General features: G+C 60.9%; 2 protein-coding genes across 9 annotated transcripts in view; one reads left to right on the top strand and one right to left on the bottom strand.

Moving 5' to 3' along the window:
- Window positions 1-4401: 4401 nt before the first annotated feature.
- Window positions 4402-8857, top strand: HYI (hydroxypyruvate isomerase (putative)). Of its 2 annotated transcripts, XM_032794417.1 has the most exons (7): window positions 4402-4730; window positions 6815-6929; window positions 7229-7307; window positions 7414-7463; window positions 7900-7969; window positions 8200-8334; window positions 8673-8857. In XM_032794417.1, exons 1-7 carry the CDS (start codon window positions 4417-4419, stop codon window positions 8744-8746), a joined length of 837 nt encoding a protein of 278 aa, XP_032650308.1. In that variant the 5' UTR covers window positions 4402-4416; the 3' UTR covers window positions 8747-8857. The 2 variants fall into 2 exon arrangements, with proteins under 2 accessions (XP_032650308.1, XP_074923637.1); XM_075067536.1 differs by lacking the exons at window positions 7229-7307; window positions 7414-7463.
- Window positions 8858-10111: 1254 nt separating this feature from the next.
- SZT2 (SZT2 subunit of KICSTOR complex) overlaps window positions 10112-21090 on the bottom strand; it is a 77319-nt gene continuing 66340 nt past the window's right edge. For 5 of the 7 annotated variants that reach the window (XM_032794297.2, XM_032794330.2, XM_032794306.2 and 2 more), the window contains 15 exons: window positions 20381-20651; window positions 20056-20135; window positions 19633-19758; window positions 19121-19323; window positions 18919-19009; window positions 17534-17614; window positions 16865-16939; window positions 15790-15855; window positions 14230-14443; window positions 13593-13776; window positions 13237-13359; window positions 12415-12913; window positions 11921-12037; window positions 11407-11475; window positions 10112-10833 (listed from right to left, as the gene is read on the bottom strand). In XM_032794297.2, coding sequence (XP_032650188.1) covers window positions 10690-10833; window positions 11407-11475; window positions 11921-12037; window positions 12415-12913; window positions 13237-13359; window positions 13593-13776; window positions 14230-14443; window positions 15790-15855; window positions 16865-16939; window positions 17534-17614; window positions 18919-19009; window positions 19121-19323; window positions 19633-19758; window positions 20056-20135; window positions 20381-20651 — 2343 coding nt within the window. In that variant the 3' untranslated portion in view covers window positions 10112-10689. The remainder of the gene's footprint in view (window positions 10834-11406; window positions 11476-11920; window positions 12038-12414; window positions 12914-13236; window positions 13360-13592; window positions 13777-14229; window positions 14444-15789; window positions 15856-16864; window positions 16940-17533; window positions 17615-18918; window positions 19010-19120; window positions 19324-19632; window positions 19759-20055; window positions 20136-20380; window positions 20652-21090) is intronic. The other 2 variants (XM_032794339.2, XM_032794380.2) reach the window with 1 other exon arrangement.

Here is a 21090-nt window from a genome sequence, read left to right as displayed (position 1 = left end):
TGGACTGGGAATACTGGGAGGCCAACCAGAGTTGGAGGGGCCTCATTCTGAGTCTGGCATGTCGCACCACGGACAAGCATGCTGCCATGTGACCCAGGAGTTGAAGGCACACCCTTGGGGAAAGTCGTGAATGTCTCAAATCTGTCCCAGTGAAGAGAGGCTGTGGCCTCTACAGAGTCTAGCAGAGCCCCTATGAAGTGTATGTGCTGGGCCGGTACCAACATGGACTTGGCCTCTTTCACCACAAGGCCCAGACCCATGCACGTGGACACTAGGAATTGCATCTGGGCCTGCACCTGGGACTGAGAGCTGTCCTTGAGGAGCCAATCATCCAGGTAAGGGAAAATTTGCAGCCCGTTCCTCTGGAGGTGGGCTGCCACCACTGCCATGCATTTGGTAAAAACCCTGGGGGCCGTGGAAAGGCTGAAGGGGAGGACCGGAAACTGGTAATGGTTCCGCCCTACAAGGAAGTGGAGGAAGCTCCTGTGACCCTCGAAAATATGGATGTGGAAATATGCATCCTGGAGGTCCAGGGATGCAAACCAATCCCCTGGCTCTAAGGAGGGGATGATGGAGGTCGGGAATACCATGCGGAACTTGTAGCGGACCATAAACCTGTTGAGGTTCCGCAGGTTGATGATGGGCCAGAGCTCGCCTTTTGGGATCAGGAAGTACCGGGAGTAAAATCCCTTGCTCTGAAATTCCGCTGGTACTCTCTCCACCACACCCAGGTTGAGAAGGCTCGCCACCTCTTGGTTTAGGAGGGTGTCATGTTCCTGGTCCCCGAGGTGCTCCCGGGGCAGGGGGTAGTGGAGGGGGGTGAGGTGAACTGCAACGTGTAGCCCCTGGAAATCATTCTGAGGATCCACTGATCCGACTTTATACGGAACCACTGCACTTGGAACGCAAATAAATGGTTGCAGAACACAAACTTTATTAACTGTGGGGCGTTCGTGGCAACAGGCTTGGTAATTGGCCACCTGAAGTTGAAAGCTCACAGAAGAAGAATCTTTCCTGCCAAAAGAATCAAGTCTCTTGGTGTCTTTTTCCTTGGGGGTGGGTGCAGGCTGGCCATGGCGTTCCCGATGGCTGACTGACTCCACCACCAGGGAGTTAGGTGCCGGGTGGGAGTACAGGTACTCATGTCCCTTAGCCAGAACAAAATACTTTTTTTTCTGCTTTCTTGGAGATGGGCACCGAGGAAGCTGGGGTCTGCCACAGGGCAGTCGATATGTTGGCCACACCTTGGTGTAGGGGTAAGGCCACATGGCCCGGTGCCAAGGAGGACAGAACATTGAAAAGGGTGTCCAATGGCTCCTCCATCTCCTCAGCCTGGAGTTAGAGATTCGAGGCTACCCTTTTGAGGAGCTCCTGGTGAGCTTTTAAGTCCTCTTGTACAATGGATGGAGGTGCCGCTATGGTCTCCTCCAGTGCCGGCGAGGGGGCTGATCTGGCTACTAGGGCATTGGGAGGTGCCGCAGGTTCGACTCCCAAGACTAAGTCCAGGCCCAGTGCCGCCGGTTTGGTGCCTGTCGACTTCTGACTCTGTCGAAGGGGGGACAGCAAATCGGTCTGGGACTTCCCGGCTACCGAGCGAGGTCTCACCTGGGCAGGCAATTGCGGCCACAGTGCCCATTGACACTATTGGCCCTTCCAGAGCGCCCCTTGCCACTGACTGGCTTGGGTGCCGAGCGGTGCAGGCTGCTCTTGGGGCCTGGAGCGTCTCGGGGATGGGCGGCTGACTGCCAAGGTCGCCGTTGACCACACGGTGCCGTAGGAGTGACGGGGGCATCTATGGTCATGCCAGTGCCGACCTTGAGATGTGGACCTCAATGACAATGAGGAGCGGTACACGACCGAAGTGCTGTTCTCATAGTCATCCCGGCGATCGTAGCTTCGACATTTTGGTGCCAGTAACGCCCAAGGAGAGCTCCGTCTATCGTGTCTAGCGGAGTGGGCACTCAAGCCCGAGCGTTCATAACGATGGTGTCGGAATCTGCTCCTGTAGCTCCTATCTGAAGAGGAGTGTTGATGCCGCTTGTCTTGGTGCCTGCACTCCTGATGGGGAGTGGAGGACCTTCGAGGCTCCCGCACAGGCGAGTCAGCCAGTCTGATCGGAGTGGAGGACTGACGCGAGCTATGTGAGAACCTTGGCAAATGGGGCGCATGGTCCTTGGAGCGCGGGCTGTCTCTTGTCGGGGAGGGCTGGTGTGCTCCCAATGGCGGCTTCTCTCAGGACCAGGGGCCCGTCTGGAGCGGTGCACCCAGCACTGGGAGGGAAAGGATGTCATGCGTGGCCTGTGCAGCCTCCGGCATCGACGGCATTCTCACCGCGGGAGGGGGCACGTGCGGACAGGATCAAACTACTCTGCTTGGTGCAAGTCGGAGGTCTGGGTTCCAGGGAGATTCGTGGGCTGCCCAACTTGGGTCCGGCCTCACCTCTGTCCTTTTGTTGGCGCCGCTGAGTCTTCCCTTGCTTCTTAGCAGGTGAGTGGTGCCTTGCTCCGCACCAAGGATGAGGCACCAAGTGCCAAGTCCAATGGGCGTGCCGGTGCCGGGGCCAATGCAGATTCCATCAGCAGGGTCTGGAGCCAGATATCTCTCTCACATTTCGTTCGAGGCTTAAACGACCAACAGATCTTACAGCAATCAGTTACCTGAGTCTCGCCCAAGCAGCGAAGACACTGAGTGTGCGGGTTGCTTCTTGGCATAGAACTGCGACAGGAATTGCACGACTTGAAGCCTGGGGCATGGGGCATGCCCCGCACCAGGCAGCAAACTAAAGAAGTTATCCAACTAAGGAGAAGAGGAGTGCTACTAAGGCTACTAGGGGGGCTACAGCAAGGTTGGAGCACAAAGTTCTGACTACTTTCGCTGGCAGCAAGAAGGAACTGAGAGTCGAGGGAGTGCGCAGCTCCCCTGATAGCACGCTATAGAGGCGCCACTCCAGGGGTCACAGCAGTGCTCCCCCACTAGGGGTACTGCTAGGGGAAAAACTTCCGGCACCGGTGCATGTGGCAAGCATGTACACCTACTGTGGAATACACAGGAGCAGTCACTCAAAGAAGAATAGCTAGTTCCACATTGTTCTTCAGACCTCAGATCATTGAAATGCAGCTGTGCATTTGAGATACTATATGACTCTAGTACATTTTGCACTGCCTGCATCTACCCTAACATCAGGAGAGGAGAAGAGGACAAGACTGTCCCTAGCATATATGATTAAAAAAAAAAAAAGGTGAGACCCACCAACCCACTGTCAGTGCAACAAGAAGGGAGAACAGTAGCTGGGGTCAAGAGAGAAGATGCAATGAAACCCTTCTGTACCCACACACGTATTCATACACAAACAAGTGAAAGAGCATGTATCAATCATCCAGTAGATCAATTTGGCACATTAGGCAGGAGAAAGCAGATCGTGAGTGTTTTCGACCACAAACCCCATCCCTCCCGATTTCAGCCATCCCTGGACAAGTGACACGTGCACAACCATCCCTGGACTAGTGACAGGTGCACAACCATCCCTGGACCAGGGACAGGTGCATAGTCAGCCAAGTAATTGGAAATATACAAGGAGGAATCCAGTGGAAAAAATGAAAGGGGCCACTCTGGTATCATCTTGGGTTCAGGGGCGTGCTCTGTACCCCCAAACCTTACCTCCCTTTTCACGTAGTCACACACAAACAAGTGAAAGCATGCACCTCAATCATCCAATAGATCAATTTGGCACATTATCCAGGAGGAAGCAGATCGTGAGGGTTTTTGACCACAAACCTCATTCCTCCCGATTTGCAACCATCTCTGGACCAGTGACAGGTGCATAGGCAGCCAAGTCATTGGAAATAAGCAAGGAGGAAGCCAGTAGAAAAAATGAAAGGGGCCACTCTGGTTATCACCGTGGGGTCGGGGGTGTGCCCTGTACCCCAAAACCTTACCTCCCTTTTCACGTATTCACACACAAAAAAGTGAAAGAGCGTGCCTCAGTCATCCAATAGATCAGTTTGACACATGAGCCAGGAGGAAGCAGATTGTGAGTGTTTTCAACCACAGACCCCATCCCCCCCGATTTGCAACCCCATGGACCTGGTGGCAGCAATTCCTGAGCAGGAGCACAGATGGTTATGTTGCATGGCAGAAACTGCACCTAGTTGCAGAACGGGAGGGTTGCTCAAAGTGTCGTCACACCGGCCCGACAACCCTCCAATCCCCAGGTACCAGGCCAGGGCCCCGACCCCCCCACCCACAATGACTTATTGCTAGAAATTTCAAATTTGAGGGGGAACTCCCCCCCCCACGGCCAGGTACTCACCTGGATCCGGGCCCTCAGGTGCCGAACTGGTCCCGGGTCCCCCATAGTCTGCTACTGCCTGACAGCAGCTGTCTAGGAGCCAGCTCCTCGGGGCCCTGGCCCCCTGGATGGAGTCTCAGCGCCTGGGGGGCTGCAGCCTCCAGCCCCCAGGTTATGGCCAGATGTGGGCACTGACTGACCAGGTGCAGGGCTGTGGAGCCAGCCCCTTCCACATGGGCGCAGGCATCCTGGTCCCTGGCTGGCTGGCTGGGCAGGGGTCGGGGTTGCTCCTGCCTCTAACCCGGGCTGTCCTGGCTGCTCTCTCCCTAGGGGATGAGGACAAAGGCGAGAAGGGGCTGGGTGCTGTGCCCGGCCGCCAGGCTGCGTTCCGGGAAGGCCTGGCCCTGGCCGTGAAGTACGCAAAGACCCTGGGCTGCCCAAGGTAGGGAACCAGCCCAGCCCTCCCGCCCTGGCCAGGGGATGGGCCGGGGAAAGAGCCAGGTCTTGGCGACAGACGGGGGGGCGAGATCATGGGTGTCACTTTACTTGCAGTGGGAGCTGGGATTCTCCAGCCAGGGCGCTGGAGGGAGAGGCAGCCACGGCCAGGCACGCTGGGGCCCCCACACGTGGTCCTGTGCCTCGGTCCCGACCCACCCCACCCTGCTAGGCAGCCTGGGCTCCTCCCATGCCCACAGCTCAGCCCAGGCTCCACTCCCACCCCCTGGCCATTGCCCCGGGGTGTTGGCATAGGAGAGTGGCTGCTAGCAGCCATGGACAGGTGGGCTGGGAGGTAGACAAGGCAGTGCCGAGTGTGGTCAGTTCCAGCTGAGTCCTGGGATGGGGGCAGACGGCTCTCACCCTGGCTCCCTGCAGCAGCGTTACAGCCGGCAGAGCGCTGTGGGGGCAGGTCTCTGGCCAATGCTGTGCAGGGGTCAGACGATCACAATGGGCCCTTCCGGCCTTGTGATGGACGAGTCTCTTGGAGTAGTGCTATGAACAGCCATGCCCATCTTGTCCTAAGCCTGGGCTGATCAGCTGCCCCGAGAACTGACAGGACCCCACAGTGAGGGGTGGGGAAACACGAGGAGAGGGGGTGGGGGCCATGTCTGTGGAGGAAAGTTGTTCAAATCCCTGTTTGTTTGTTGTATTACATACAGGGCCGGCTCCAGGCCTCAGCGCGTGCTTAGGGCAGCATGCCGCATGGGGCGCTCTGCCGGTTGCCAGGAGAGCGGCAGGCGACTCCGGTGGACCTCCTGCAGGCGTACCTGCGGAGGGTCCACTGGTCCCGCGGCTCCAGTGGAGCATCCGCAGGCACGCCTGCGGCAGGTCCACCGGAGCCGCGGGACTGGCGAGCAGCAGAGCACCCCCCGCGGCGTGCCGCCGTGCTTGGGGCAGCGAAATGGCTAGAGCCAGCCCTGATTACATACAGGACCGTGGGAGAGTACCACACCGCAGCTCTCTCCCCCTGGGTTTGGCTGCTGTCTCCAGCACCTGGTTCTCTGGGCCATCCAGGGGAAATCCCGAGGTTGGGGCCTGCAGTTGCTCCAAATTGCAGAACCCTGTGCTAGGGTTCAGTGGTGGCCTCCATTGCACAAGTCTGTTCCAGCAGCTTGTAGAAAGGGCATTTCTGGAGCACCTGTTCTTGGCCCTGCGTGATTGTAGCTCCTTTGTGGGTGTGGCAGCCCGGGGCCTTGTCCTGCCCCAGCATTTGCCCTGCCAGCCACTTGTAGACCCTGGCATTCCAGTGACTCTTGCTCACAGGGGCCTGACTGTGTTCCTCTCCCATGAGGGCCCCTTGGTGATTTGCACACCCACAGCTATGTACCCCTGGCTGCCATTGTGTAAATCACTGAGGGGGACACCTGGCTGCACACCAACTCCAGCTCAGCTGGGATCCCAGCAGAAGTACTCTCCCCCTGCTCAGCCTGTAGGCGATAGCATGAGCAGCCAAGGAGGAGTGTGCTGTCTGTGCACACTGGGTGGCATCCGGTTGGGTGGCGTGCCCGTTCCTGTCCCTGGAGATCTGAGTGCAGTAAGGTCTGAGGTTCTCTAGCCTTTAGATTCCACACCCCGTTCCCCCACCCTGGAGGTGGGCTCTGGTTGGAAGGCACCTGTGGCTGCAGCCCCCCAGGGCCGGGGAGTGCTAACGTGGGGGGCATGCTGAGGGGAAGAGACCCCTCCCAAGGAGTGAGTGCTGGCCCATAGGCCGGGGGAGGTATCAAAGCCTGCCCAGCCTGAGGCAATGCTGCCGAGGGCCCCTGGCTCTCCCCCTCAGAGTGGTACCCCACCTCCCCCCATCCGGGGTGGCCTGGGCCGGCGCCCCAGCCGCTGCAGGAGGGCAAGTGCCCTAGGGCCTGTGCCCTGGTGGTGCTGCAGCTGCTGTTCCCTTCACCCCTCCAGCACTGGGCACCTGGAGTGGTTTTCTGCATCCTCCGTCTCTGCTCCTGTCCCACGCGCAGTCAGGCTTCTGTGCCCTGTGAGCAGCTCAGCTCCTGCCTGTGGGCTCTGACTCAGGTCTGTCTGCAGGATCCATCTCATGGCTGGGCGGGTCCCTGTGGGCACCGAGCGGGCAGCAATGGCTCTGGAGATGGAAGCCACCTTCATCGAGAACCTCAGATATGCTGCTGACATCCTGGCCCAGGTATGAGGGGGACACTAGGAGTCAGCTGTGGCCCCCAGGACTTTCCTGCACCATGAGAGGGATAGGCAGAGACTCCCTGGGGGGGAGGGGGGGGAGGCATGGGGCCACACAGTCCATGAGATGACTAGGCCTCTGGCTGAGGAGCAGCCCCTGCGTGGGACACCAGCACCAGCTAGAGAAGAAGGGGTGGCTAGGGAGGGAGGTGAGGTTGCAGGGAACCATGGCTGCCCTGCCCTGCCAGCAATGGGATACAGGCATTGAGGGGACAAGCGCCCAGGGGCTCACATGTGGCTTTGCAGGAGGACATGACAGGCCTGCTGGAGCCTATGAACAGCCGCATCACCGACCCCCGCTACTTCCTGACCACCCCTCACCAAGGTAAGGGGACCCTGCCACACTCTGACTGCCCCAGACTGAGCCGAGGGGAACTGGGCACTCGTGCTGCAGGGCCCCTGCTGTGACTGACCTGCCTCTCCCCCTACAGCTGCAGCCATTCTGGAGAAGGTGGGGAGGCCCAACCTCCGGCTGCAGCTGGTGAGTAGATGTGGCTTGGTGGTTTCTGTAGTGCCCAGCCCTGTTTCCTTTATGGTAGAGTTAAGTTCCCAGCCCCTGGTGCCAGGGGAAGCCAGAGGTGGGTGCCAACCATAGGGTGCAGCAGGTGGGTAAACCCAACCCAAGCAGTTCAGAGGAGCCTGCTGGCATGGCCAGCAGTGGGTCAGTGATGGTGCCATGCCCCAGGTGGAGGGAGCTGTGCCCCCACCATTCCCCAGCCAGCAGGAGGCGGCATAGGCCCCAGGGAGCGTTGTACCTGTGTGCAGCGAGGGCAGGGGAGAGGGTCACAGACATAAGGTCTCTGCTGCCAGCCAGCTGCACAGTGACCCCCCTGGGCATGCCCAGAGGCACAGTCAGTCCCTGCAGCCGCAGCCGCAGCCTTGCCCCAGACCCTGAACTGCAGCTCTGGTTCCTGCAGGACATTTTCCACTGCCAGATCATGGATGGGAACCTGACCCGGAACCTGGAGATGTACTTCCCGCTCATTGGTGAGGGCCAGGGCTCTGCTCCAAACCTGGTGGGGAAGGCACTGGGCCTACAGCCTGGGGTGGGAGGTTTGAGTCAAGGGCTGGGGGTAGGCCTGGCCCCTGGGAGGGAAGGGCTGCCTCATACCATTGGGTGGGGGCAGGACTCTTTGTTTAGCGAGTGTGCCCCTCTGTGGATTGGAGCTCGGGGCTGTGCCCTGGACACCCTGAAGAGACGCTGGTTCCATTCCCAGGTCACATCCAGGTCGGGCAGGTGCCTGGTCGGCACGAACCTAACAGCCCAGGTGAGGTGAACTTCCCCTACCTCTTCCAGCTGCTGGAGTCGCTCGGCTATGAGGGCTACGTGGGCTGCGAATACACCCCGCAAGGTGAGCGGGGCTGGAGCACAGGCACCCAGCACATACTGGAGTGGAGCCAGGCCCTGCCCAGCGAGCTCCATCCCAGTGGGCAGGGAACGGGGGGTTGGACAGAGCCAGGGCCTGGGAGCTGTGCCCCCGCCAGGGGCAGGCGCTGCCAGGCTGGGAGGGGGCTGCCTACTGTGGCTCAGACAGTGGGTGCTGGAGCAGCGCTCCTAGGGGGAGGAACATGCGTTAGGGGAAGGAGTGTTGCAGGACTCACGTGGCAGGAGCTGGGCTGTAGCTACTGCTCTCTCAGGGGTACCAGCCCTGCCCTGCTCTCAAAGCCCCGGATCTGGCTCTTGTTGCAGGAAACACACTGGAAGGACTGGGCTGGTTGCACGCGTACTGGGAGAGCCGAAGCCAGCAGCAGCGCCGGTATTAGCCCAGCGGGGGCCCTACACAGGAATATTTGTAACCCTCCCCTTGCTAAAACAGGCAAGTTCTTTAATAAAAAGCAAATAGGGGCCTTCCCGCCACTCAGGGCCCCAAGCAATTGCTTAGTCTGCTTATGCCCAGCGCAAGCTGTGCCCACTAAATGGGGGGAGCTGAGAGGTGGAGGCTGCAGCAGCTGGGATAAAGAGCAATCAATGGCTGAGATGCGGACGGAGCAGCTGTCCTCTGCACTGACTCCCCTGTCTGTTTGAGGGTTCACACCCCAGTGCCCCTCCCTTCACACTGCCTGCTTATGCAGGAGGCTGCCTTGAATCTCCAGTGTGCCAGCTCCAGCAGCCAGGCCAGTGCAGAGCAAGCAGCATAGGCACCTGCTCCCCGAGGCCTGCTGGGACAGGAGAGCAGGGCCGCCTGCAGCCGGAGGAGTGCCCTGCCCCACACAGAGCAGGGGCAGGCAGCTGCAGCGGGGGCAGCCATGGGGCAGGTCTGGATCCAGGGCTCTGCTCTTCCCTGGAGAGGCTCCAAAACTGCCTCCTTGCAGCACTGGGCAAGGGCAGTTACTTGGCCGAGCCTGCCCTGGTCAGGCTGGGAGCATTTCATTTGGGCCCTTGGTCCCTGCTGGGGGGTGCAGGTGATGGCAAGGAGTGGGGAACCGGCACCTTCCCACCCTGCAGCTGGCACCAGGCAGGATCTGGATTGCAGAGGGGTGGCTAAGGCTGTCAGCCCATCTACCCAAGACAAGCCACCAGCCCTTCTGGGTGTGGCTACAGCCCTTTAAAGGCAACAGGAATAACTGCGCCAGTGCTGCCTGCCTCAGCCCGGGGACTCCAAACAGCACAGGGTGAAGTCAGCACTGGTAACTTTCACTACTGAGCATGGTGGTTCAGAGAAGGGGCAGGGAGCAGCTGCTCCCTCAATGGCACCCAGGAGAACCTCCCGCCCCCACATATCAGACCAATAGGCTCAAAGGCTGGGGGGGGGGGGCGGGGCGCAAAGGGAGGCCAACCTGTGGAACGCCCAGAGCCAAGTGGCTGGAATGACAGTGTGGTGACAGCCACGGGCCCTCGGAGTCCTTCAAGACGTGCTCAGCAGGTGAGCGGCCCCCACGCAGCCCCACCGCCACAGGACTCCCAGCACTTTGCCCCGCTGTTCCTTACTCCTCCCCGCACTCAGCAGCCAGGGTAGAGGGCCAGGAGAACGCTGCCCAGTGGGGGACTTAGTTCTGCCTCCCCAGTGTGCTGGGGGGAGAGGGTAGGGGCCATGTAGGCAGTGGGCCAGCTGGGCTTGGGAAGGCCATGGGCAAGGCTGGGACCCCCCGCCCCCTGCAGCACCAAGCTGGGAGCCAGGCAGCAGCGGGCCAGTCTGAGGCAGTTTATTTGACAGTGATGTCCTTCAGTACATCCTTGTAACCCCCCCGCCCTGCGGCTGGCCCACCACTGAAATCCCACCCTCCTTCCACCCATCAAAGTGACAGCCTGCAGCGACTGCGCTTGCTACCCTCAGGACTGGGCCTGGCCCTGGCCCAGTATACCAGGCAGCTCTTGTCGCCAAGCCCAGGGCTGTGCATACATGGATGCCAGGTTTCTGGGCCCAGAGATGGCAGCTGTTTAGCTATGGCAGGTGTGCCAAGTTCCTGGTGCCAGGGCCACCGGGACCATCCCTGGGTCTCCGTTTCAAATCCATTCAGTGTCAGACATGAGTGTCCTTAACAGCAGCTCCCCTACCCAAGGGGGGACACCCCCCAGCCCACCCCTTCTGGGGACCCTGGGCTAGCTGCAGGTCCAGGGGTGCCGCCAAGCCCCATACACCCTCCACTCTGTCCATTACTCATGCATCACGTGACCCCTGTGCTGCCAGCAGCGCTGGGGGGATCCTGCTGGAGGTCAGCTCCTGGGTGTGGCGCTATGTGTCTGGCTGGAAGGTGCTGGCCCCTGGCTAGAGCAGCCCTGTCCACAGGTTGAAGCAGGCCGTGTTGATGACAGATTCGAGGTGATGGTAGGTGGACACTAGCTGCGGCAGGGGGCTCTCACTATTCTGGGGCTGCACAGGGAACGGCTCCCGGAAAACCACCGTCAGACTCTGCAGGGAGGAACGAGCTGCTCACAGCAGAGCCACCAGCCACCAGCCCCCAGTCCCCGCCCGGCTTGGGGCCAGCTCAGTGCCTGTAGCTGCTCTTGGCAAGGATCCCTGCACCTGCCAGCAAAGGGGAGCGAGGGGAACGACACCAGCTCCCAGAGGGACAGACATAGCTGGGGGAAGGGGGGCACTGGACAGCACAGGCTCCTGGATGAGATGAGACCCCCAGCTGGGGGGCAGGGCACCAGCATGTCCTTGGATACCTGGGCACCAGGCTGCTGCCTCATTGAAATGCAGCAAGTCAGGGCTCCTGGACTTTCTGTAGCATGGTTCGTGTGTTAGACACGGCCCCTGCTGCCCCCCATTCACCCCTGCCTGGCCCCCCATTTGTTCCCACTTGACCCCCATTTGGGAGTTGACATCTGCTCTTCACGGAGGGGATAGTTTTAGCTCTGACAGTTCCGGGCAGAGCCCAGCCTGATGGTGAATCCCCTCTGGGCTTTGTTTGGGCACTGGAAGCGCACTCCCTGGCACTCCCTAGCACCTGCCCAGGCCCCCGCAGGGAGCAGCTCTTACCGTCTTTCCTGAGTGAGAATCCAGAAACACGAGAACAAAACAGTCTGTGAACTTCTGATTGAGAATGACCTGCAGAGAGCGCGACAGGCTGTCAGGGGGGTGCTCCCTGATGTGCTTGGGGGCACAGTGCCAGAACTGTGGGGCGTGCCAGGGGGTGCAGCGACAGCACCATGGGGTGGGGGTTCAGAGCACGGTGCAGTCGGGGCACTGCAACTACTGCTGTGCCCTCATGACATCACACCTCAGGGCAGCCTCACTAAAGCAGGCACAGAGGCATCACATCCAGCCCTGATGCAGGCAGGAGCCCTGGGGCGCGTCTGGCCACGGGGGCTGACACGGGTGGGACAGAAGAGAGTTCTGGGGCAGGGGAGCCACCTCTGGCTGCAGGGGAGGGGGCAGAAAAGTGTCCCAGGGCAGGATGCAGGTCTGGCCATAGGAGCGGTGGCACTGCAGGACCAGGGAGTCTGGCAGTAGGTCTGGCTGCAGGGGCTGGTGCAGGGGCCCTGGCCCTTACCAGATACTGGGTGCCAGTTTCGACGTTGTGGAAGTGGCGGCAGCTCTGCGGGAAGCGGCTCAACAGCACTTTTATGAGGCTCTGGTACCAGGGCACAGTCATGGTGAGGAAGCAGCCCTGTGAGGATGGAGAGAGGGTGAGGCCATCAGGCCAGAGAAGCAACACAGCCCAGGAGCTCCAGCACTCACAGGATGTGCGCTCAAACCCCGTTCCCTGACAGCGCAGTGGACCATGCCCCACAGCTAGCCGGGATTTCCCACATGCTGCGTCCTCAGCAGTGCCCACTTCAGCCCCTCATCAGCAGTGGACAATGTTCCCAATGATTCCCACATGCCATGCTGGGACTGCCTGTCCCCAGCGTGTGCATGTGCCTCCACCTCCCCCCACCAGCTGGGGCTGATGGGCCATGGGCGCGTGTACATGTGTATCTCCAGCGTGGGATGATGGGTCCCAGGTGTGTGCGTGTAGGTACATATGTGCCCCCTGCCCCTCACCAGCTGGGGGTCGATATCCGCGATGGATTTCCCGTGCACTGCGTTCAGCAGCTCCTCCAGCTCCCCCAGCGACAGCTTGCCCAGCCTGAGTTTATCGGAGGCCAGCGGCTCCAGCAGGAAGAGGCGTTTCCAGAGGTTGTCCCTGCGGCAGTGGCACTTGGCCAGCTGCACCATGCTGCTCAGCTGTTTCTGGGCCACGGCCACCTCGGAGGCCAGCAGGGGGAAGAGCGGCGAGGTGTAGAACAGCCCAGGGCCCAGCTTGACCTGGGCATCGCCTGCGTAGAATTCGCTGCTGTCCTCTACCTCCTGCCACAGCTCCCTCTCCACCTGCTGCTGGCAGCCCTGACCCGGCTCCAGCACCTCCTGTGCCGCCCGGCCCACCACTGGCTCCAGCGTGCTCTCCCGCTGCAAGCGCGGCTGCTTCTTGAAGCGCCGCATGTCAGCTGTCAGCCGGGGGAACAGCTCCCGTTGGCTTGTCATGACGACGTAGAAACGCAGCCTGAAGAGGAGACACCTGTGAGGAGCGGGTGCCCCTGCCAGCCAGGCTCTGTGCCCCCAGGGCCTCCTGAAACGCTCCTTCCCCAGGCAGACGTGCCAGCCAGTGCCCACCCAACCCAGGCCCTCACCCCCCCACCAGCCAACGCTACCTTGGGACTGCACTGGCAGTCACACTGTTCGTGCCCCCAGGAACTGAGCCATGAAAGTGGCCCTGGCCCGCAGTGCTGGCCTATGCGCCACCCCCCAACCATTCCCCAGGCACTTCCCCACCGAAGTCCCCCTCGGCCTCTCCACCCATCCCTGACCAATGGCTCTGGTTCTTACCGGAGCACGTGCCTCTCCGCCTCGCTCTGCTCCTCGAACGGCACCGCGCTGTGACACACCAGCAGGGACACATCAAAGTCATCGTGGTGCCGCAGCCCCTCCGAGTCCTTGTAGGAGCCTGAGCTGCAGGCACAAGCAGAGTGTTGGGGGCCAAGGCAGTGCCACCCCCAACCACAGCTGGGCAGCAGGGCCTTGCAGGTGGTGTCCGGAGAGGGATGTGGAGAACCAGCTGCAGCACCCACCCACCATCCAGAGCCCAAGACCAGCAGCTGGTGTGAGAGTATCTCCCAGCCCCAGTCCTGCTTGGCCCTGGCCAGGCAATGCCCTGAGTGGGAAGGGCACTCCCAGGTGCTCACCTGTTCCAGATGGAGACCAGTGCATATTCGTTCTGCTCCATACCCGGGGTCCCCTTCCTGCAGTCACTGCCTGCAGCCAGCCGGGCCATGCGCAGGGGCTTCATGTGGTAGGTATTGGCATGGTCTGCCACGTAGTTGTAGAGCTGGTGGGCTGTTATCATGTTGGTGGGCATGGCCAGCATGCCTAGCAGAGGAGGAGTCAGTGTTTGCCAGGGTGTCCCCATGTCTTCACGGGCAGGTCAGGGCCCCCAGAACCGGACACCAGGTATCTGCTTTCCAGCCCCCAGTGCGCACTCATGAGGCAACGTCGCCTGCCCCGCAGCCCCCGGGCAGGGCTCTCTGCACAGCCCCAGCTGAACACAGCCTGGCTGGGGTCACTCAGTCCCAGACAGCCGTACCCTGAAACCATGCAGGCCGGGGGCAGTGGCACAGCGTGCCCCAGGTGGAGCCAATCCATCTAGGCCAAGGAACGGATGGGGCTGGATGACGCACTGAATTTGGGAAAGATGTCTCCAGCTGGGGTGCAGCCCCACCTCTGGGGGAAGGGCGAGGGCCAGAGCTCCTGCATGGGGGGGATGGATTGAACCAGGAGCACCAGGGCTTGTAGGGCCACTGGCAGCACCCCTCCCCAGCTCACCTTGGAAGACGTGGTTGCGGCCGAATTTGGGGATGTCGGGGTGGTGGGCAATGAAGTCCTCCAGGAAGCTGGTGAGGTGGTAGCCCTGGCGCAGGGCCATGTGGGAGCCCAGCAGGTACTGGTGCACAATGCGCAGGTGGAAGTCGTAGCTGAACGAGTGCACGTGCATGAGGTCCCGCACCTTGTCACACTCTTCCGTGAAGAGCATGGAGAGCTGGGGAGGGGCACAGGGTCAGGGCACAGGACAGGGGAGCCCTAAATGCCTTGTGCTGTGCTGGCAGCAGAGTGAGACATGCCAGCAGCCTCCTGGCAAAGGCACAGGACCTGGCAGTGGGGAGCTGCCTATTCACTCCTCTCTGCCCAGGCTGTGCCTAGCCCAAGGCAGCTGTGTCTGTGTTGCTTCAATTCCAAGCCCTGGTGCAGAGGTGCTGTGGACACCTGGCTGCTAGGAACCAGATGGACCCACAGCTGGCTTTGAGTGGCAGGGCCCCAAACCTGACAGCCTGCAGCAGCTCAGCTCTCCCACCATTAGCCTAGATCTTGGCCCTGCTGCACGGCCCTCCAACCAGCTAGGACCCCACCGGGCTGGCATTAGGCAAAGTCATGCCACAGGCTCCGAGTCTGGGGCAGGCGGTGCAGCGCCCTGCAAGGATTGCAGCAGGGTGAGGGCAGAGATTCGAGCTGCCCCCAGAGCAGGGAGCTAGGGCCTGCTTCAGTCTCCACACTTCCTGCCCAGCCACCCCCTCTGCCCTTCCCCACACACCCCTGGATGCAACCCATCCTGCTGAGCTCAGCCACTGGCAGCCCCTGCAGGATGCAGCACAGCTGCTGGGGACCCGCTGCGGATGACTCGCCTGGGCCAGCTCTGACCGCAGACACACCCCATCCTAACTGAGCACAGCTGACACACAAGGCCAGTTCCCAGAAGGCCTGAGGAGAGGCGGCAGAGGTGGCTTCCCCGATCCAGATCCTGGGGCAGCCAGAGGCCAACTGCGCCAGAGCACAAGCTAGAGCAGCCTCGAGGGCACTCCGATGTATGCTGCAGCACCTGCCCTGGTCCAGGATCACCACAGCACACCACGAGATACTGGCATTGCTGGGCTGGCTCCAGCACCTTGATTCCTCACAGGGATGCCCTCTGGGTGGCACCAAGGGGACAGAGCTGGCCCCGAGTGTTCGAGAAATGGGGGTCAACAAGCAGCCAAGGGGACCGGGCAGCAGCACTCGCTGCATCCAAACACAGCACCTTGACCCCGTGCAAGCAGCAGAGAGAACACCAAGCGGATCTAAGAAGTGAGCCCAGCAAGAAGTGCCTTTGCCCCAGCCCTGGAGAGAGAAGCAAGACGAGCGAGGCTGTTTCCAAGCCCTCTCCTGAGGGCCCAGCTGCCTGCTGGGATGTCTTTCCCATGGGAACCACCTAGCAAGAGGCCCAGCATCAGCCAGCCCAGGGCAGAAAGGGGCTGTGGGTACAGAGCACCCAGCATGCCTGACAGGGTGAGCCCCAGCCCTGCATGGGGAGATGCTGCAGTGCCATGGCAGTAGTGGGAGGAGAGGACGTACCGCAGACTCAGAGATGGAGCTGGGTCCCATGCAGCTCTTGCTACGAGCTCTGGCCGTGAGAGCACCCTGATGGAGAGAGGAGACGCGCAGCCAGTGGGAAAGGGGACACTGCCTGGCACTGTCCAGGCCTGCCCCTGTGCCCTGCCCTCCCTCCATGGGCCACAGGGAGGAGACAGGACTCCAGCCCTGTGGAAGAGGGGCTGACCCTGCAGTCCCAGCCCCTGCAATGAGCCCCATGCACTGCAGAGGGAGGCCAAGCACCCCTGAAGAACTGGGCACTATCTCCTCATCAGACGCCCCAGCAGAGGAGGGACAATGCCTGCCACCCACTGCAGAACCCTGGGTGACCTACTGGGGTGACCCGGCCCCCTGCTGGAGCCTAGAGGGATCTATGGTGACAGGAGCTCAGCTCATAGCTGGGCCCCACGCAAAGGCTCCCCAGAAAGAAGGCTCCATGCACCCTCAGCAGCTGCTTCAAGGCCCTGGCAGACTTCAACCGAGGGGAACAGCCCCACCAGCCAGCCGGGGCAATCAGCTCCCGGTACGACCAGGTCCTGTGCCCCTCGCCCAGCTGGAACATCTAGGGTGCTGGCTCCCTGGGGAAGGAGGGCATGTGCCCCATTCCTGGAGGCCTCCTGCACCCAGCACAGACTGATAGGGCAGCAGGTAATGGACGGCTGGCCCCTCTGGCAGCAGCCCACTCCTCACGAGAGAGTTGCCACGCTCTACACCCCATCGCTGCTCCCCTGGGGCTCCATGGGGAGCGGGGCAGCCTCAAGGCACTGCAGGGGGCATAGCAGTGCATGGTGCTGGAGGGGCCTCTCCCAGCCCAGGTTGGTCCATGTGCATTCTTGGCCCTGCTCCCCCCTGGTTCCAGTGAAGCAGAGGAGCTACTGCTTTTATTGCAGGAAGTGAGCCCCAGAGCAGCCACCCCAGGCCAGGCCTAGAGAAAGGTGAAGTGCTACCCAGAGCCCTTGCAGTCCTGCCCCGGCAGGTAGCAGGCTGGAGATTCCAGCCCTGCCTGCCCAGGCACGGAGCAGCCAGGATGGCTCAAGCACCGCAGGCCAGCTGTTACCTGCGAGTTGACGGACTGGCCCATGGGGATCCGTGAACACTCCAACGCATACTGCTTCACGCAGAAGTAACAGCCCTGGGGAGAGAGCGCACTAAGCAAGTGGCCCATGGGCAGGCATGGCCCTGCTGCCGACAGCCTCCCAAAGGGCCAGCAGGATCCTGTGCAAATAACCAGACTACACCCCAATCCTGCCTCAGCTCCCCTGCGCCAGGCGTAAGATCTCCCGGCATGGGCCTTCCCCCATCTGTGGCCTCACCACTCTAGTCCCAACCAGCCATGAAAGCCCTCTCCTTGGGGTGTGTCTAAGCCCTATGCCCTCCCTGCTTGTCTCACTACCCTCCTCGCTGCCTCCTGGGCATGTCAGGCCCTTGCTGGGCTCATCTGTGATGAAGTGCGCTGGGTAGGGACAGCTCTGTCTAGACAGCGTTTCCGCTCCCACCTGCCACGTGGGGCTCGTCTCCTTCAGCATCTAGCTCTTCAGGGTGGGGGCAGTGCCCGCCCGCACTGAGGCAGCGCCCAGCACAGCGTGAGCATGGCTGGCACATGAGAACAAGGCCCCAGGCTGGCTGCAACCCACCATTGCAGACACTATGCACAAGCTCCATGGGAGCCCTAAGTGAGCTGGGCACAGAGAACCCGGGTGGGGATGACAGATTCCTGCCCACTCACCTGGAAGCCCAGCTCCATGAGCACTATGCCACCTGGGAGGGCTCTCTGCAGATGGTAGGTGGTGACTGGGTGGCTTGTGCTCTGCAGAGAAGAGGAAGAGAGCTGGTCAGAAGGCAGGTGGGTGCTGGCGCCCATCAGCAGCTGTCATCCATGCCAACAGCCAGGTGGCACCAACTAGGAGATGCAGCTGGTATGGGCGTTCCCCCTACCGTTGGAGTCAGGAGGGAGACCCAGGGACACCTGCGGCTTGGTCTGTTTATCTGAGAGAAGGGGAAGAGGAGACTTGTCTGGAGGCACCCGCCTTGGGAGGAGGTTTCTGGTCAAGGGTCCGTAACCTGCATTACAACAAACCTGGAGCCATGGTGGTTTCACTGGCACTTGGAGACTAAGCCCGACTGGACACCGGAGGGGCTGTTCTCCCCCGCAGCCTGGCACAGAGACCCCCCCGCCCAACCAATTCCTGCCCAGAACCTCTCGCTGAGGCCTGGGCAATTTACTCTGCTTAACTGGGTGACTCGGTGCATGAAAAATCCACTCCTTTGAATAGCAAAGTTAAGTCGACCTAACCCCGCCATGTAAACAATGCCAGGTTAATGGAGGAATTCTTCTGCCAACCCAGCTGCCGCCTCCTGCGGAAGTGGACTACCCGCAGGTTTCCTCTCGTTGGCATAGGTAGCACCTACACTGATGTGCTACAATGCCACAGCTGTGCCACTGTAGCATTTTAAGTGTAGACACACCCTGAGCTAGAGCAGATCTCACCGAAAGACACTCCCAGTCTGGGTGAGGAAACTGTGCTGGAGAGTCCACCCACATCCCTGGGTGAGTTGTTCTGCTAGTTAATCAACCTCACAGCTTCATTTGTGCCTTATTTCTAGTCTGGGTGGTCTCGCTTCTGCTCCCAGCCAGCAGAGGAGCCCTCTGCTATGGAGCTCTCCTCCCAGCAGCCACGACCAATTCCCCTCACCACCACAGACTGGGCTCCTCCAGTCTCCTACAGGCAGGTTTTCCTCATGCAACAAGCAGAGCATCACACTGCATTGTGTGTTACACTATTCACGTGCCCCGTGAGAGGCACCTGGGCCCAGAACACCCCCTCCCCCCACCAAGCTGGAGCTCTGGGAGAGCGGATGAATAAGCTGTGGAAGGAGTCCGAAGGGTTAGAACTGTGTCCAGGGACTGGGCAGGGGGCTGCTGGGTTGCAGAAAAGGGTGCTAAGATACTGGACGGGCACGCTCAGAGCATGCCCGGGGGCCCCAGGAGAGGGATGCGTAGAACCTCCAGGATCCCGTGATTGGCTCTGCTCACAGCAGCCTGGTGAGTAGCCAAGAGCAGGCATGTGAGTGGAACAGTGACCCATGCCTACCCTAACACTCGGCTCTCACCTTCGGACTCCCGTCTGCTTTGGGCTTGTAGGAGAAGGAGCCTCTCCCCTCAGTGCCCAGGAATGCCAGAGCTCGCATCCGGCTCGTGCTACTGCAAAGCAGACAGAACAAAGTCAGCTGATCAGAGTCACCCTGAAAACATGCCCTGCCTGCCTGGGCGTCACTATGCACAAGGGTGGAGGGGTCTTTGAGTCACACTGACCTGCGGGTGGGTGAGGGGGGCCGCACCTGCACCAGGATGAAACCCATGCTTTGCAGGTACTGAATGTACTGCTGCAGGAAGGCATTGCACATCTCCTGCAGCCAGGGCTCCTCCTTCAGCTTGCAGGGCAGCACCTCTGCCGAGTCACAGCTGTGGCTCCGGTCCCGCCCCGACGCCGTTGAGTCACTTGAGCGATGGCGCTTCTGAAAGACATGGGAGCCGGGGTAGCTAGCACCTGCGGTAGAGAACAGCCAGCAGGCCCTGCCCTGCCTGAGAAGAGAGGGACCTGCTGGCTGATAGCTGCTCAGCTGCTGCCCCTGAGTGCTGGAACACAGGAATTGCCCAGCTGGAACAGCTCCGAGGGCCTTCTGGCCCAGTGGCCTGGACCTGCACAGCTGGGACAGAGCCCCTCCTCCAGCTCTGGGGAAGCTGGCTCCCTCCCTGGGACAAAGCTGCAGCTCAGGCAGGGTGGGCCCCGTCACAGAACAACTCCCACTTGGTGAGTCGCTCACCTTCCCCTCCAGATTCTCCTGCTGGTCGGCCTGGATCTGCTGCCGGAAAGCTGGGTCGAAGAGCAGTGGTGTGGCACAATAGTGAACCAGGCGTGAGGACTGCTTCAGGGTCTCCAGGTCTGCCAGCTGCACAGTACAAGTGGCACAGCTGCAGGAGATGGCCCATGCCCCCCCCACAGCCCATGGGAGCCCCTTCTCCCCCAGGCCCATGCTGGGAGTCCTGCCCTTTCAGGGCCAACCCACCTGCCCAGGGGGACCACTGGCTCTGCAACCCTCCCCTCCACCAGTCCCAATGCAAGATCCCCCACCCCTGGGGCAACACCTCCCCTCGCCCCATGTCCCCGGCCATCCCTCCACCTGCCCCTAGGGGCAGTGACCATGTCAGAGCGAGGTGGGATGTTCATGCTGATGGGTAGTACTTACACTGATGGGCATGTTGGACTGTGCTGATCTCTGCTGCCATGTCACAAAGAGATTCTCAATCTTCATCTGCTTCTCCAGCTCTGATAGGGAAAGGAACGGCCATGGGAGCCAGAGCCAGGCCCCTCCCACCCCACAGGCTCCCACCATCCCCCCACATAGAGTAAAGTCTCCAACCCCCCTTGAACTGCAGGCCAGGCTCCCTACACATCTGCTGGGAGACGCCAGGGCTGGAAAGCAGGGGAGGCTGAAATGCTGTGGCTGTGAGCACCCCCATCCCCAGATACCAGTGCCCAGGGCTGGACAAGCTGGGGGGCTCCCCCTTTACCTCTCCTCTCCAGGCTCTTGATTTCCAGGAACTGGGCACCATGCCAAGATACCGGGTCATGTGGCCCCAGCTCTGGGATGAGGGGGATGCCCTTGAGGGTGGTGACATCTCGCAGAGCCTCGTCGAAGGGCATCATGTCAGGTGGGAAGTGCAGTGACGGCAGGCTGCGCGTGGAGCTGCTGAGCCGGCCTTGCTCCTTGCTGGGGGGAGGGCTCGAGCTCCGGATCAGGGCATCCACCTCCAGAGTGGAGTTCAGGAAGGGGTTTGGCTCCTAGGTAAGCAAGAGACAGCCCTAAGACGCCCCTCACCCTGAGCCTGGGAGCTGGGAAAGCCCCTGAACATCCCTCTAGACCTTGCCCAACAGCCTAGTCCCAGTCCTACTTCTAATGTGGCCCCTGCCATAGGCAGCGAATTCCCCAGCCTGGCATGGCCTACCCCTCCCACCAGGGGCAGCTGTAGGTTTTTTGCCATCCCAAGCAAAAAAAAAAAATTTGGCTGCCCCCACACCAACCCTGGGATCTCCCCTCCCCCCATCTGACCCGCACCCCACTGTCGCCCCAGCCCTGGCTCTGCCTCCTCCACCCGCCACCTGCACCCTCCTTCTGCCCCAGCCCTGGATCACTGGTAATTCGCTCCCAGGGTGGGTCATTCAGCAGGAATTTTGGATGTGCACAGAACATAGACAGGATTGGTTCCCATGTGGTTACAGA

The sequence above is a fragment of the Chelonoidis abingdonii genome, chromosome 7 (assembly GCF_003597395.2).
Source record: "Chelonoidis abingdonii isolate Lonesome George chromosome 7, CheloAbing_2.0, whole genome shotgun sequence".
Taxonomy (NCBI): domain Eukaryota; kingdom Metazoa; phylum Chordata; order Testudines; family Testudinidae; genus Chelonoidis; species Chelonoidis abingdonii.
The sequence above is the reverse complement of the archived record's forward strand: the minus strand, read 5'-3'. Positions and strand labels throughout refer to the sequence as shown.

Bases quoted from the DNA above. Each gene is read 5' to 3' on its own strand.
- HYI (XM_032794417.1), top strand. From the start codon at position 4,417: ATGGAGTCTCAGCGCCTGGGGGGCTGCAGCCTCCAGCCCCCAGGTTAT. The intron at 7,970-8,199 runs GTGAGGGCCAGG...TTCCATTCCCAG, and splicing joins GATGTACTTCCCGCTCATTG to GTCACATCCAGGTCGGGCAG. The intron at 8,335-8,672 runs GTGAGCGGGGCT...CTCTTGTTGCAG, and splicing joins CTGCGAATACACCCCGCAAG to GAAACACACTGGAAGGACTG.